Raw genomic sequence first — 14,817 nt, forward strand, 5'->3', positions numbered from 1 at the left:
GATTACACGAAGATCCTCCTTATCTAAAAATAAAACAAAAAGTACAAGTTCCATAGCTTTTGCATATATTTAAGATATAAATACTAATTTGTTTGCACAGTACATCCTTTAACACAATCTGAGAAATCAAATGGGGGAGGAGCAGGAATTGTGTGTGAGAAAAACTAATAACAGAAAGCAAAATTAAAGTGGCCCTTAGGCAAAGGAAGAAATTGAGGGAGTAAAAATATGAATCAAACCAATGATCTGAATGCATGAGTAAGTAAAGAAACAGTCTGCGCTATGGTTGCAAGCGTTATTAAATCTGTATGTGAGGAAATAAAGGAAGAGGGTACCATCAAAGAGAAAAAAGAAAGCTAAATGCTTGCATAGTGTGAAATGTTATGGAAATTCACCGGTTGTCCCCATTTGCAATAACTTAAATGAATATCACTTAAAACATCACACAGATTAAAGACATCTGTATATATTTCAGATTTCAATATTAATGCCAAAAATACATAGTATGATTTTACATAGGATTTATGCTACATTAGAACACTGAAGACAAACATCACTTGAGTATTAAATGAAACATTAAATATTAAATAACTGAAAAATAAAAAGTGTAAACACTAAACTACCTTGGGAATTTGCTATTGCAACACATCCAATGAAGTGGTTTTAAAACAGTACAAAAAGATTAGATTTAAGTATATTTCCAGTCTACTTGGAATACACAAAGCTCATTCCAGAAACCTTTCAAAAACTGGTCCAGGATCACATAAGAACCTTCTCTCTCTTGAGCGCTATTTTCATTCCTTTACAGACTTAACTTTATACTGCCACCTCTACCAGCCTTCGCTCGTAAGGAGTAATCAACAGTAAAATGAATGCTTCAGTTTGCCATTGTTTGCTAGCATCTTGGTGAAAACTGAGGATTTGTTGGAGATTCAGTGTAAGATTTGAGTTCATATGCAGCGCCGCTATCAACTTCCATGGATTTCCGAGAGAATAGGAGCCTTACATCTCTGTGGAGGTAGATCTTTCCAGATTTAGAACTCTGGAACCTGAAAAGATACAAATATCTGTATTATCTAAACCAAAAGTTTCATCTTTAAATATGGTTGAATAAAATGTATTCCTTTAAGAGATTAAGGCAAAAAAAAACAACATTTGAACACACACAAAGTCAAGTTAAAATGAAAGAACAAAGAATAACCTAATGTTTTTGATCTGCTTTGTTTCCTTCAGCATTGACATGTTCTGTTCCTAATCACCAACGTGGTGCACAGCTCTGAAAGTGGCATGGAATAGTTGAAGTTCACACTGCAATTTTGTGTATTGAATATTAAAGCTCTCAGCAATCTAGAAAGGCAAGAAGTGCTCTTCAATGAGCACTCCTAAAAATGCCCAGAGGGTGGCCTAAGCACACAGAAAAGGGAAAGTTCAGCTATCAACAAAGACATATATACATATTATGTATATATATATATATCTCACTTGTTAGCTACTATACAGACTTCATTACTCTCTTTATACAAGTTTACTACTGCTTTATAGCACATGCCAAACTGAAGTCCAACTCAAGAAGCAGTAGGTAGAGGGATCTTTGCAGGCAGACAGGAAAGGTTTTAGCATGGAGCTATTTCAAAGGGACTACAGTTCACTGGCCTAATCACCAAAGTAAACAGCAGCCAGTTCCTGCGCCCATTTATCCTTTATGCTGTAACTAAACAGCCTAATTCAGGTCCTCCAAACCTGCCAGGAATGTGCCACTTCCACTTTCCCTGAGATTTAACAAGTATATATAGAGAGGAGAGATCTGCATTTCAGAGAACTGTATTCTATAGTCTGTATCTGGCAGAACTCCCTAATTTCCTTCCCTCAACCAGGAAAAGCAGGAGAGCCTAAGGAGCATTTCTTATGGCAGCTGATGTTATCTCCATGCCACAGTAAGGGGAAAAAAAAAAAAGCTATTGCTACTGTAACAGAAATAGAAACAGAAAAGCTACTGCTATTCTAATGACCAAATGATACCATTACAAAAGCTGAGAGCAGTGCACACTGTATTATCCCATGTATTACAATTAGCACAGATCTTTAATAAGCATTTACTCATTGACCACTCTGAAGCAAAAGTAGTACCTCTTCAATTAAACCTAGCCATAATCAGGCTGAAATTGTGACAGGGAAGAAAGAGACAGCTACAGAAGACATGTCAAGGTTTCATCGTCTGGGGCAGCCAGGTTGTAGAAATGGATTCTGTGCCCCCATTTCATTCAGGCAAGTGATGTAAAACAGCCTGTAGTCATCCCCACAGCCAGACAAAGGAAAATCCTGCTCTCCTAGATGCAGCTGTCAATGACATTAAACGTGGTGGGGTCCAGCAGAATGTTCCTACTGGCTCCCACAGAGCTCCCATCCATCACTATTTATTTGCTTGGTGCTGTCAGTGTGAAAGCCCTTTACCCGATAGGCAAAGGAGAGAGGATTCTGTCTTAAGACAAGACTCTGGAGGAGAGCACAAGAAGGAAGACTGAAAGAGGCAAGAGACAAACTGAACATATTAATTCAGTTAATTCAGCATGTAGGTCTTCAGACAATTTAAAATGAAAAGTAAAATATTGGAAGAACTTTTGCAGCAAAACTATGATTGAAATTAATTCATCCAGAACAGACAGATCTAGTTATCAGAGCACCATCATAAAGTAGAGCTCAATTCCCATTTTACACGTGGATCTATCGGAAAATAATTAGCAAGGTCTATTTTTAAACTTCTCAAGCTTACTATTTTCTATTAGTGCAAATTCTGCAAGACTCCCTTTGCCCAGAAAATACCACTTCCCTGTAACTTGGCTTTTCTGAGCATGACATTTCACAAGGACTGAGGATGATTCTATGATTCTATGAGTGGAGACAGAATTCAGAGGATTCTTCTCATCTCTGCTTCCACCACCTTTTTTCTTTGAGAAATGTTCATCATAGTAATTGGGATTTAGAAACAGTGCTTTTCATACATGCGAATACATTGGAATAATCAAGAGACAACCATTACACACACCACCCGTGAGGGGTGGTAATGGAGTGGCCAGCACGGGACTGGCTCAGGAGCTGTGGCAGCTTCAGTAGTGTTGTGTAGAGGAATCAAGAAAAACACAAAGGTCTCTGACAGATGGTGTCCTAGGAACAGTTACAATAGGCAAATACAGGAAGGCTTAAACACACAAAGATGAGCTAGAAAGTCTGACAGAGGAAACAAAGTGACAAACATTACTGAAGAAATAACAAATACAAGCATAAATCCCTTCCAATATATTTTATATGCCATCAAAATTCACGAAGAACAGAATAAGCCTCAGAAACAGGATATAGCAGGATGAGCACAAAAACATAGGTAGCAAGACATGTTTTGCAAGTGGAAAAGACTATACAACACCATCTGTAAAATATCTAAGTAAACTGATTGGGACAAGGATACAAATGTCAAGATCATGAAAAAAGCCGAGAGATCAGTACATCAGTAATAGCAGCCATCTTCAGCTTCCACCAGTAAATTTATCATATGCCACATGAGAAAATCTTTTCTTTTTTAAAGTTATAACACCTTGAGGAATCACTACTTTTAACAACCAGTTTCAAACTTACCCTCCACCTAGCCTTCAGTAACAACCCCTGTTTAGCTGTTAAGCAACAACAACGATGCTCCATGCAATTAAAAGAGGCAATGTCCGTAACTAAAGCTGTTGACCAAGCTTTAAATACTTGAAAAATGCTGAGCTCTGGGCAGGTTAACTGTTTAATTGTCTTTTATAGGGATGCCAGAATGTGACCTAGAAACCTAGATGGTCATCACCTTCATAGGCAGAAATGAGGCATGAGCAGAGCTGGACTCGCAACTCTTAGTAGATAAATTACAATGCAAAAATCATTGCTTCACATGCAACAAAAAATTGATCCCCAAAACATCTCCAAGAAATGACTTAAACTCCAGATGCAACTCTTGATTTTCTTAATAGTGAATGAAGCTCAGCTGTCCTTTCAGGCTCCATTTTATATCTCAATACTGTAGCTGTGGGTATAAATACAGTCTAATGGCACATTGAACAGTATCTCAAACATATAAAGCTGCATGCAGAAGCTGCGTACACAATAAATCTGACATTTTAAAGAGCGTTATAGAAAATCTGGCTGCCAATGTTAAGTTCCAGACCTGTGCAAGCATTTCTGCTGCATTACCACTTGAAAAGAAGCTTTCATAATGCAAGTGCTGACAACTGTGATTAAGGCCTCGCAAGCAGATGCGACCACAATGCAGCTTACTGGTGGTGACTTCATTTGTTTTTTTAAATGAAGTTTCAACATGTAAGCTTAAGATGCTTGTTTTCAACAACTGCTGCAGCTAAAACTGAAAGGCTTTTCTAAGCCAACTTGAATAACAGAAAAAAACTCAATAGTTTAATTTTTTTAGGTTAGTGTATAAGTTTTCAGTAAAACAGCTTTGAGGAAACATTGCTGCTTTTTAAAATGAAGTTTGAAAACCAACTTACGTAGAAATTAGTATACTAAGACTTTTTAAACTCTCCTTATTAAAATCCATCTTTAGTAAAGAAGGCTACTAAATTGACAACTGAGACTTGTAAAATCTGAAGTACTCTTTAATAAATCACAAGATAGATGAACATAAACCCCCATAATATTTCAAGGAGTTTTGTAGTTCTCCAGTTGTGAGAAAGGACCCACTGTTTGGGTTCATCTCTGAAGCAAAGAACTTCTGGCACACTCTGCAGGTGCTTACTTTCCCAACTAAGCAGCTAAACATTTTTTTTCAGACAGAAATGGATGCATTTCAAATTACCTATTATAAATCCATGACTTGATCCCTCTTACATGCCTGAAAGCTGAGCTAAATGGTACAGGTATTTCAAAACTGGAAGAATCAAAATAGCATTTCTGCTTCTCAGTAGGTATCAGAAATAGGAAGCTCATGAAAGAAGATTTCTAGCTATAAAAGCCAACAGAGAGGAACCCAGGTTTGACCTCAAATAGAATTATTGGGCCAGTCTACAACAAATTTACAAACCACATTAAAGCAGAAATGTAAAGGGGACACAAGTCTACAATTCTCCATGCCTGTAGGCCAGACTTGGTCGGCCACAGACTTTTTCCCACCTCTGCAGCTGATGCTTGTCCCCAGTTCCTCTGCATCAGTTAGCTCAACATACAAGTGAATGGGGCCTTTATTTGGCCTACACATTCTTTTTCAGAATTTAGCCCAGAACCACATTCTCAAGTTAGATATGGCAAGTTAGTGCAGCCCAAAAGGGTGAATTTCAATCCAGGCTAAAATTCAGAATGAAAACACAGTTCAGCAGCCTCAGCAGGATGCTATTTTCATGCTCCAGTAAACCAACGCATTTTTTTATGACTTTCAACTTTCATTTAATGGGAAAGCTTGGCCTGGAATCACTGCCCTAAACAAAGTTGTGTTTCAGAAGTCTGCTGGGTAGAAATCAGCACCACTAAATAGGGAAAATAGTATGTATCAGAATTCATTCTACAACAAGTTAAAGAGAAGAGTATTTGATTTTGTTTTGCTTGCTCACCCCAGAATGTCAGCTGCCATTGTTTTTTCCAAGTGCTGCAATGAAAGCAGTGGGCCTGCACATATGTGGTTTGTTTTCCACAATGCAGGCAAAAGTCTGCACACTGGAGAAGGACAGAGTATATCCACCATTCCTCCTTTGTTCCAAACTACAGTCTCCAGAACCTCCTGAGAGCAGCAGCACAGTATCTGGTTTCAGGCAGTGCTTTGTAAATCATTTAAGGAAGATTGTGTGAATATTTTATAAAGTGAAAGGCATTATCAGCAGTTTTGCATCATGGAACAGGCATTTACATTTTTTACCACTAACCTCTGTATTTTTAGGAGTAACTCAGAATGCTTTTCATATTACAAGCTATTCTGGTAAAGAGGCATGCATGTGGGACACTGGGCACCTTCTCTACATTGATCCTTAGTTTTGGCTTTTCCCCATGTAAAATCCACACTCGCTATTTCATGTAACCTCAAAAAAAGTACGTTGATCCAGCCAGAACTAGATCTCTCTTACTATTAAGCTTTACAAGGCTCTACAAAATACTTCAATGCCAAAAAAGAGCTTTATATTTTAACTTCGTTTCTCCCAAGCAGAGTCCAAATTATTTATTAGCTCTTCTTTCGCTGCTGTCTAGCTTCAGGACCAAAGTTAAAGGCATTCTTTTTGTAAATCAGTCTGTATACAGAAAGGTTGGCTGGGAAGGAAATCATGAGATAAATGTTGTGAGGTACTTGGGGTTTTTTTGTGGCTTTGTTTGTCTGGGTTCTTTTGATTTTGGGTACTTCTTTTATTAACTCTGAGTGGCTTACCTCAGATGTATGAGGTAGCGTAGTAGCCTTTCTTCAGTCTGTTGACTGTTTTCTTTATTGACAGTTCTCTTGACTTCTCGTCTCACAGGAACAGAGAAAGTTCTTTGCCGTAGGAATGTTTGATGATTGGCTGGCATTTCTCTCAAGTCATAGATCACCACAAACATCTTCACCACAGTTTTGTTAGGGTTAAATAAGGTCTGAAAAGACAAATAGTTCAATGCAATGCTCTTTAGAGATGGCAAATTAATAAAACATAAATGAACAAACAAACAACAAAACCCAAACAAACTCCACCTGCCAAAATAGTCACCATCCTCTATGCACTTTGTTCTGGTGCCATATAGAAATGTTTATGTAAAAACATTGTGCAGTCTTTCTGGTTTTCAACACCTCAGCTACTAGCAATTCCCACTTTTAAATATAATACTGAATACAACCTCATCTGAATGAAACATCAGTGTATGAATACTGTTTTGCTAATCTGCATCCCTCCCCGTTTACTTTTCCAGTAAGCTTTTTGTCTACACTATTTTCTACACACAATATGCTCACAGGAAGCACAGTGGTGGGTTCTGCTTTTAATCCTGAAATGTGTTACCGTGGATTGGGTTCTTAAAAGAAAGAGGCAATGACTGTGATTTACTTTCTAACTTTATTACCAAAAAAAAAAATAAATTGGTGGTGTTAAAATATTACAAAATTTAGATACAACTGAGTATTTAATCTTAATCCCTTTAGAAGGATTTCAGAATTTGGACTGTGGCCCAATTACTTCTCTGTTACATGTTCAAAGCCACAGTGTCCCCAACTATTCTTAATCTTCAGCGACTGATTTTAAGTCTCTTCACAGCACAGATGGGTTCAAAGGTTGGGAATCTTCTTATTTCTGCTTTGAATAACTGCAGTACCTACAGAGACGTACCATTTCCACTGCTAGCTTTGTGCTCATCTCCAGTAACCCCATCTCCTCTGCATGACTTCCTTGATATTAGTGGTTTCAAGGCACCCTTATCTGCTGAATACGTACCACTTGTATTGTTCCTGAAGGCGGTACCCGATAACCCCTTTTACCAAGGGACTCTAAAGTAATTACACCCTAGGAAAAAAATAATAATAAAGGACACGCATTTAATTCACAGGGGGAGATGTAAACAAATCAAAACATTCTGTTCATATAATTGCATTCATTAAAAACAAAAGAAACCCAAAAACTAGTAATGCATAAAAACTAAAATACAGAGAAGGCAATGAATTTAAGATGCAGCTAAAAATCAACAGTAGGGGCCTTACAGATACTTTGGCAGATCATTAGAAGCTGTGCAATAAGTGGTATATTCTCATCTTGTAAAGATCCAAGTTGCTGCATTTCCAAACTAGCAGTCAGGGAGCTATGGCAAAATAGAGCTGTCTTTAAAACATGGCTCCTAAGTTAAAATGGAAACTTTGTCTCCTCCTTTCCATTTTTATATCACCTACAATTGCACCAATATACCCCATATCTCAAAGAACTTATTTCTGCTTTTCAAAGGCAGCAGATGCACTTAATCTTCCATTCTAATCCAAACTTTAGCAATGATGACATCTGCTTTTGTACCAGCTGTGAACTACAGAGCATCCGAGTGCGCTGGAACACTGCTGAGGCCACCCTTAGGGTACTGCCCTAGAGCACAGGTTTGATTGACCTGCAGTGCACAGATGTTCGCCCCCACTGCACTGGACTTAAATCCCCAGAACCCCCAAACAAACAACAACAAAAAAGACCCCAGAGGAGAGAAACTAGCTATAAAAACATGAACAATGTTTCTGATGATGGAGGCACTATACAAACGTTGTATTAATCCTGGGAGACTCAGCCATAATAACATGTTCAGAGCATGTGGAAAAGCCTGAAACAATGAAACGCAGCTAGGAAAATAAGCAATGCTACTTTAACCATTTGAGGAACATCAGAATCCCTTCACCTCCTGGAAAATCACGTGAAATAATCTAGAAAAATGAAAGCAAAACAATAGATACTTCTTTGCAGTGGTTAAGAGAAGATATATAAAAGTTTACTCAAACTTAATTTGTAAAGCCATTTCATTTTCTGAAGGTTGTTTTCATTGCTCTGACCTTCTGCCAGAAACAGAAGGTGAGAAATATGTTAAGTGCCATTAATTTACAATCTCAATATTGGGATAATCAGATGTTCATTGCTTTACTTACTTACTTAAATGGACTAAACCTCTAAAAATTAGTAACACTGAGGTTCCTTAACAGGTATTAAGAACAAATCTAGCTGCCTAATTCAATGTTATCATACAAGACATCCCTTGATTCTTACAAGGAAGCATGCTTTTTACAAGGAAGCATGCTTCTTACAAGGAAGCACTTTTAGACATCCAAAACCCATGCTGTCATTGTAGAAACATGGAATTAGCACACAAATACTGAGAACACAAATACTGTGTTGGTGTGAACATCAGCAAACCATACAGCTTGTGAGAGTGCCACATGTCACAGTAGCTGAGACATTATTTGCTTTAAAAGAAAGGGCTGAAAAACTTCTGTACCTAAAGTCTCCATCAGCAAATATACCTTGGCCTGCACCTAAGCCACTCTGGCAGTGGTTAGTTGCCCAGGACAGCTGCTTGTTGGGACAACAAAATGTATCCCATTAAGTCCAGCTATTGCCTCACTGCCTATTTTAAGATAGGTGAATAAAGAGAGATGGTGGGGGTTGACCCCTCCAATGTGGAGGGAGACAAATATGTCCAGTATCCCAGGGTGAGAGCAGTTGGATGGTGCAGCAGAGCAATGGGAGGAAAAGCACTAGCTAGGGAAAGGAAAAGGGACAGAACTCCATCATAAGCAGCTGAAAACAACAGATCCCTTCAAACCCACTTGCTGAACATCTACTCATGGAGCTCTTGTTCTTCATCTGCACCTATCAGAATTTATGTAAAGCAAATCCAATCACACACTTACCATGTAAGGAGAGGGCGCATTATCATCTGAGACGCTGTAGAATGACACTTCAACTGGCAGAGTCATGTGTGTTGGACAAAAGACTCCACTTGCTCCTACTTCTGCTGTGAAACCCTCCACGACGCCAAGTGGGTCTAAGCGAAAATTCAGGACAGATTCCTGAAAAACAAAACATACAGAGCTTACATTGGAAACACCTCAGAATATAGCAGCAAACCAGGGAACAGGTTTATATAAAACCTTGGGTCTGTTCTAAGGTGACCTGCCAGAAATCAACACTGAGGCAAGAATTATGATAAACAGCAGAACTTTCAGCAAGATGATATGGGTTTAAGAGAAAGCACCATCCACATCCAGTCTTCACCCTACTGAAACCGGTGCAAAAGCCAGAGAATTTTATTGCAGCAGGATCTAGGCACAATTTTCCTTGACATATAATAGCTGGGAGGGCAGGGGAATCTAGAATCTGTAACTTTTCTCAATATACTCACTCTGTATTTCAGAGCATGATACAACCCATTAATACACTTGCTATCAGTTGTTGGTATTTGATACACTACACAAAGTGAAGAGCTGGAGGCTACACTTTAAATACATTCTGTTTACTACACTGATTCAATACAGCTTTTGTGATCAAGTAGTCATTAAAACTGAAAATGTAAATCTTTTTTTCTAGGTATATACATGGACAATTACAGATTATTAAACCTTATTTAAGTCAACAAAACACCTCCTCACTTGACCATAGTGGGAAATAAAAGTTAAGCAATGCGTTGTGTCTGTATCTCTGAAATAGAAGATGTCTGGGGCATGAAATATGTGCCCTTACAGCTGGAAATTAAAACAAATTTTATTCAATTTAATTATAAACTTTTACATTGTAATCAGGCTGGAATTATTCACAGTCAAGTACTTTTCAAAGCAGTACAGAAGAATAATAACAATACCACAAGAATTCCAGAGAATATGCAATACCTCAAAGTTTCCCAGAAGGCTAAGACTTGTTACTGGTGGAGCACTAGAACTTAGGAATGGTTTCCCATGGCTCTCTGGATCCCTGTCTCTGTTTATACATTGTTGTGGGCTATTAAAAAAAAAAAAAAAAAAAGAATAAATATAAAGGATAAAAGCATTGGCTTTTGTCTTCTGGGTACAAAGAGCTCTAGAAAGGATCATTTACTTACTGCATTACAAAATATTGTCCTAAAGAAGTAACAGTTGAACATTGCCTGGTAATACTTTAGCAAAACATGTTTGAATTGACTGAAAAAATACAGTCACAAGTTTTACATTACAGGGGTTGAAGACAACAAAAATGTAGATTGTTCATTAACTCCATTAAATAGGAACCAAAGTATCAGATTGTTCTCTCTTGCATGCAGGTATTTTTGTCTTGTATCCTGATGTTTCTAACATCAAAATACCATACTATAAGCTGTTTATGTTAACTATATTAATGTACAAAAGGCCACAGTCAGTTCCTTTTATAAGGTAAAATGTTTAACCCATTCAACACCAAGAACAAAACAGACACATACATAACACTGACTTGAAGAAGAATCAACAATTACTGTATTTTGTTTGAAAATTCAAGTGTATATGACAGCATGCCTCCCCCAGGACAGAGGTCATCCTGGCAGCAGCTCTCATACCATGTTTATGCCCCAGAACTGTGCTAACCTGGAACCCTGTGGCAACTCAGCTGCCAAGCCTTATTTCAAAAATAAGGATTCTTTTTGAAAGGCCCCCATTTTCTGTCTTTGCTAACACGATTTGTGGTTGCATATGGATATGTCTCCCCAAAAAATGTTAATGTTGCTTGTAAATAAAACACACCTTCTTGCAGACAGACATTTCAACTGCAGCAGTGATGAATCCAGATCAAAGCACCCAGACTGTGTTTTCCTTTGAGGAACCTCAAAAGGGAAAGAACATGCTAATTTGAAAACTGTACCGCTAGCAAGGGCAATTTTGCCAAGTAAGCACAAGTTTCCCAACAATTTTCATGACATTACAAAACTATGAACACAGAGCAGAAGTAAGTCATTCCTATGCATTCTGAACCTAGTGAAGAAAATCCCAGAATTATTGATGACAAGACTGTAAATTCTGGTTTTAAAAGTATTTGAATAAAGATTCATTCAAGAGGCTGATGCCTTTTTAGAACGGTACAGAACATTACTATTAAACAGGCTGTAACAATTTCCATCCGAGTTCCCTGAAAATATGACAGCTTTCACAAGCACTGAAGAATAAAACATATCAGGCATTGATTACAAAACATCACTACTTCAGAAGTTTTAATTGAGATTCCCTTTTTCTTTAAAGACTCCCAACAACCTACCAAGAGCTGTAACACTTTCCCAATGTCCTCCTGTCTTATCACAGCAGCTTTGTATCACTGAGTCATTCAATGACATCTCTGATTGCTGAAGAATATACAGTACAAACTGTTCACAGAAACAAAAGCTTTGGAACAATAGGCAATCAGGTATTAATAACTCACACAAAAACTCTTAAATGACAAAATATGTTAGCTTACACTGATTTGCAAAATGCTTTCTTCTGTGCTCTAAAATAACACCAAAGCTTTTTTTTTTCCATAGAATTTTCTAATGTCACCCTTTGTTAATCTTGATAGGATCTCAACAACTACCTCCTTAATATTCTCTTTTCCAGAATTATTGTTCGACTTCATGTGAGTGTTAACTCTCAAATCTCCACTTGCAAGAGCATTCATTCTGACACTGAAAGTAAACACACACACTTCACCTAGGTAACAGGTCCATTTTTCTACCATACATAGATTCTAAAAGAACAAAATACCTCCTTTCTCAGCATAACTCCAACAATAACTTACAGGACTTGAAAGCAGAGGCAATCCAGTTCTGGGATGAAAAGCCTTGGTTGACGTTCCATCCAAGGATCGAAAATTATGTTTCCGCCATGTATTTGCGTGTTTTGAAGACGGTGCTTTCTGTCAGCAAAACAAATTTACCCAAGATCAATGGGATATTTCAATGGCCTATCATGGCAATACTTTCCTTGCTGTGATGGAGAGGACTTCTGAACCAGGTGGATCTGCATCATACTAGCATATTATGAAATACTTAGTATAAATATGCCTTGACTCAATCTACAGTCACAGAGACTGGTCACTAAAGATCACATAATCTGAGACACTGGTGTACTTATAAAAAGACCGGATGCTTAACTGCCTGATTGTCGTTCATAAGGCTATCACCATAAGCAGAATAACATAATGTTCTCCTCAATGTTAAATTTGTAATTAAGAAGGTATGGGGAAGGCACTACCAGCCAAACATTACTTCAGACCAAACCAGCAATAACAACATGCTGCTTTCTACGAAGTCAGACTTAAATCCATGTTCATATTGGTCCTTAGCAGATATGGGGTATAAGCTATGTGACTAAGAGCAGCTATATGAATTGTTTTTTTCCTCTGTGTATTTACCTGTACATCTGGGTTCTTCAGCCGCTCACACTTAACTACACTGTCTTCTGTAGGTTTCTTCTGAGAAGTGCTTTGTAAATCGACACCTATTGGGTCTTCATTCTCATCATGTGCAGTTTTAGTTTTATCTTGTTTGGTTTTGTTTTTGAAACTGTCATGGTCTTTATTTAAATAATTCTCAATACTAATAAGCTGAGTGTTTTGCTCATAAATAATTGGGTTTTTTGAGTCTTTATCTAAACACTTGAGCTCATTTTTGTGCAAAGAGTCAGAAACCTGCATCACAGTTGCCTTTTTTGTACCTTCAAGTACTCGGCATTTATCTATCTGTAAATTGTTAAAAGAACTGTCCGTGCTGTTGTTCTCATTAATAACTGTTCTTTCTTTAAGTTTATTTGTGCAAATCTGTTCATCAATGCTGCTGAAATTTGAACACTGTTTAATTCTGTTGGTTATCTGGTCTTTCTGTGCACAACCAGAATGTTTCATTTCCGATTTATCTGGCAATTCAGATTTATTTTCTTTAATACATGATGATGATGATGTGTGAATGTTAGTAAATGCATGAGAAGTTTTATTGGAAGTCTGATGAAATGCATTGCGGACAGCTTCACTGGGTTTTGATAAAACTAATTTTCTTCTTGCTTGGAGTTTCAGAGAAGGCTTCGATTCTCCATCAAACCTAGAAGGACTGATAGGAGTATCAGGTGTCTTAGTCCTTGATTTACTGCTGTCTTCTAACGAATTAAAATCAGATTTAGCAAAAGAAACAGAAGAGGGTTCCTTGCCTTTCTTCAGCAAATTTTCATCTTCATATGTACTTCGGAAAATCTTTGAAGTAACTGGGCTAGTCTCATGTCCTTTTAAAGGATGTCCAGTAACATGAGAAGTAGCCGGATCACAATGAATCAAGTGTTGGGCAATCCTTGCTATCACTTCCTGCCGCTCCTGGAGCAGAGAATCAATCAGGGGATTGCCCTCTCCTGCCAACTGACGGCCACAATGGTTCACTGGAACACGGGAGTCCAGCAATGTGATCTCTGGTATTGCTCTAGTTTTCCTTTCACTGCCATCTTGCACCGCATTGTCTAAGCTGGAAACAGAGGAGGTCTCCTTGCCTTTCCTTGGCAAGTTTTCGTCTTCATAAGTACTCCGAAAAGCTTTCGGTGTAGCCAAGCTGTTTTCATGTATGTTGAACGGACGTCCAGTAACAACTGGTGAAGTAGCTGGATCACAGTGAATCAAGTGCTGAGCAATCCGTGCAATGACTTCTTGTCGCTCTTGAAGTAAAGAGCCTATCAAAGGATTGGTTTCTCCTGTGGGCTGATGAGAGCAATGACTATTCGAAACACGAGAATCAGCAAGGGAAAAGGATTTAAAAGTTCTGACAGGTGCTTCATGAGATTGTGTCTTACTGTCTGCTGTAGCATTATAGCACTGAACTTTAGACTGCGATGCCCCAAAGTCAGATCCAAGTCCAGTAGATGGATAAAGTTTTAAATTTCTGAGAGATGTGGTAAATTCAGGTGCCTTTTTTCCATTAAGTTGTCCTTCAGGTGTCACTGTCCACGTCTGTTTCCCACAGAAGCGCTGTGGACTGGAAGTACTGCATTGCTGTGCCACAATGGAATCACTGTGCTGATGTAACTTACGCTCTTGCATTCTCTTTTCATAAAAGCTAAGGTTGGTGTGAATACTACAGGTCAGTACTGGGTAGTTCGATTGTCTGGGCAAGGACTGGACACTGACTCTCAAGGCCACGTTGTGAGAAACGTTTGGAACAGGAAAGACATGCTCAGTTGGTGTCTGGGAAAACTTCCATTGCAAGTCCACATCTGCAGCGCTCACCCTGAAACAATACAGAAAGGCATTTACAGAATTATCTAAATGAAGAGTTTTTAATTATCTACTTCATAACACAAATTTCTAAATAAAAGCACTAGAAAAAGCAGCAATTGCTGTACTTTGATAAGTGTACAAATCC

The 14,817-nt window shown here is 38.1% G+C and overlaps 1 protein-coding gene across 5 annotated transcripts in view; it reads right to left on the reverse strand.

The window, feature by feature from the left end:
• Nucleotides 1-450: 450 nt before the first annotated feature.
• The window catches only part of ATOSA (atos homolog A), a 47,574-nt gene continuing 33,207 nt past the window's right edge, over nucleotides 451-14,817 (reverse strand). For all 5 annotated transcript variants that reach the window (XM_057397684.1, XM_057397676.1, XM_057397702.1 and 2 more), the window contains 8 exons: nucleotides 12,834-14,682; nucleotides 12,219-12,335; nucleotides 11,195-11,274; nucleotides 10,334-10,442; nucleotides 9,359-9,517; nucleotides 7,419-7,487; nucleotides 6,389-6,588; nucleotides 451-1,049 (listed from right to left, as the gene is read on the reverse strand). In XM_057397684.1, the coding sequence (XP_057253667.1) occupies nucleotides 896-1,049; nucleotides 6,389-6,588; nucleotides 7,419-7,487; nucleotides 9,359-9,517; nucleotides 10,334-10,442; nucleotides 11,195-11,274; nucleotides 12,219-12,335; nucleotides 12,834-14,682 (2,737 nt within the window). In that variant the 3' untranslated portion in view covers nucleotides 451-895. The remainder of the gene's footprint in view (nucleotides 1,050-6,388; nucleotides 6,589-7,418; nucleotides 7,488-9,358; nucleotides 9,518-10,333; nucleotides 10,443-11,194; nucleotides 11,275-12,218; nucleotides 12,336-12,833; nucleotides 14,683-14,817) is intronic.

This window comes from Pezoporus wallicus, unplaced genomic scaffold, assembly GCF_028554395.1.
Source record: "Pezoporus wallicus isolate ANWC-B61680 ecotype Strahan unplaced genomic scaffold, APGP_CSIRO_Pwel_v1 contig_3952, whole genome shotgun sequence".
Lineage (NCBI taxonomy): Eukaryota > Metazoa > Chordata > Aves > Psittaciformes > Psittacidae > Pezoporus > Pezoporus wallicus.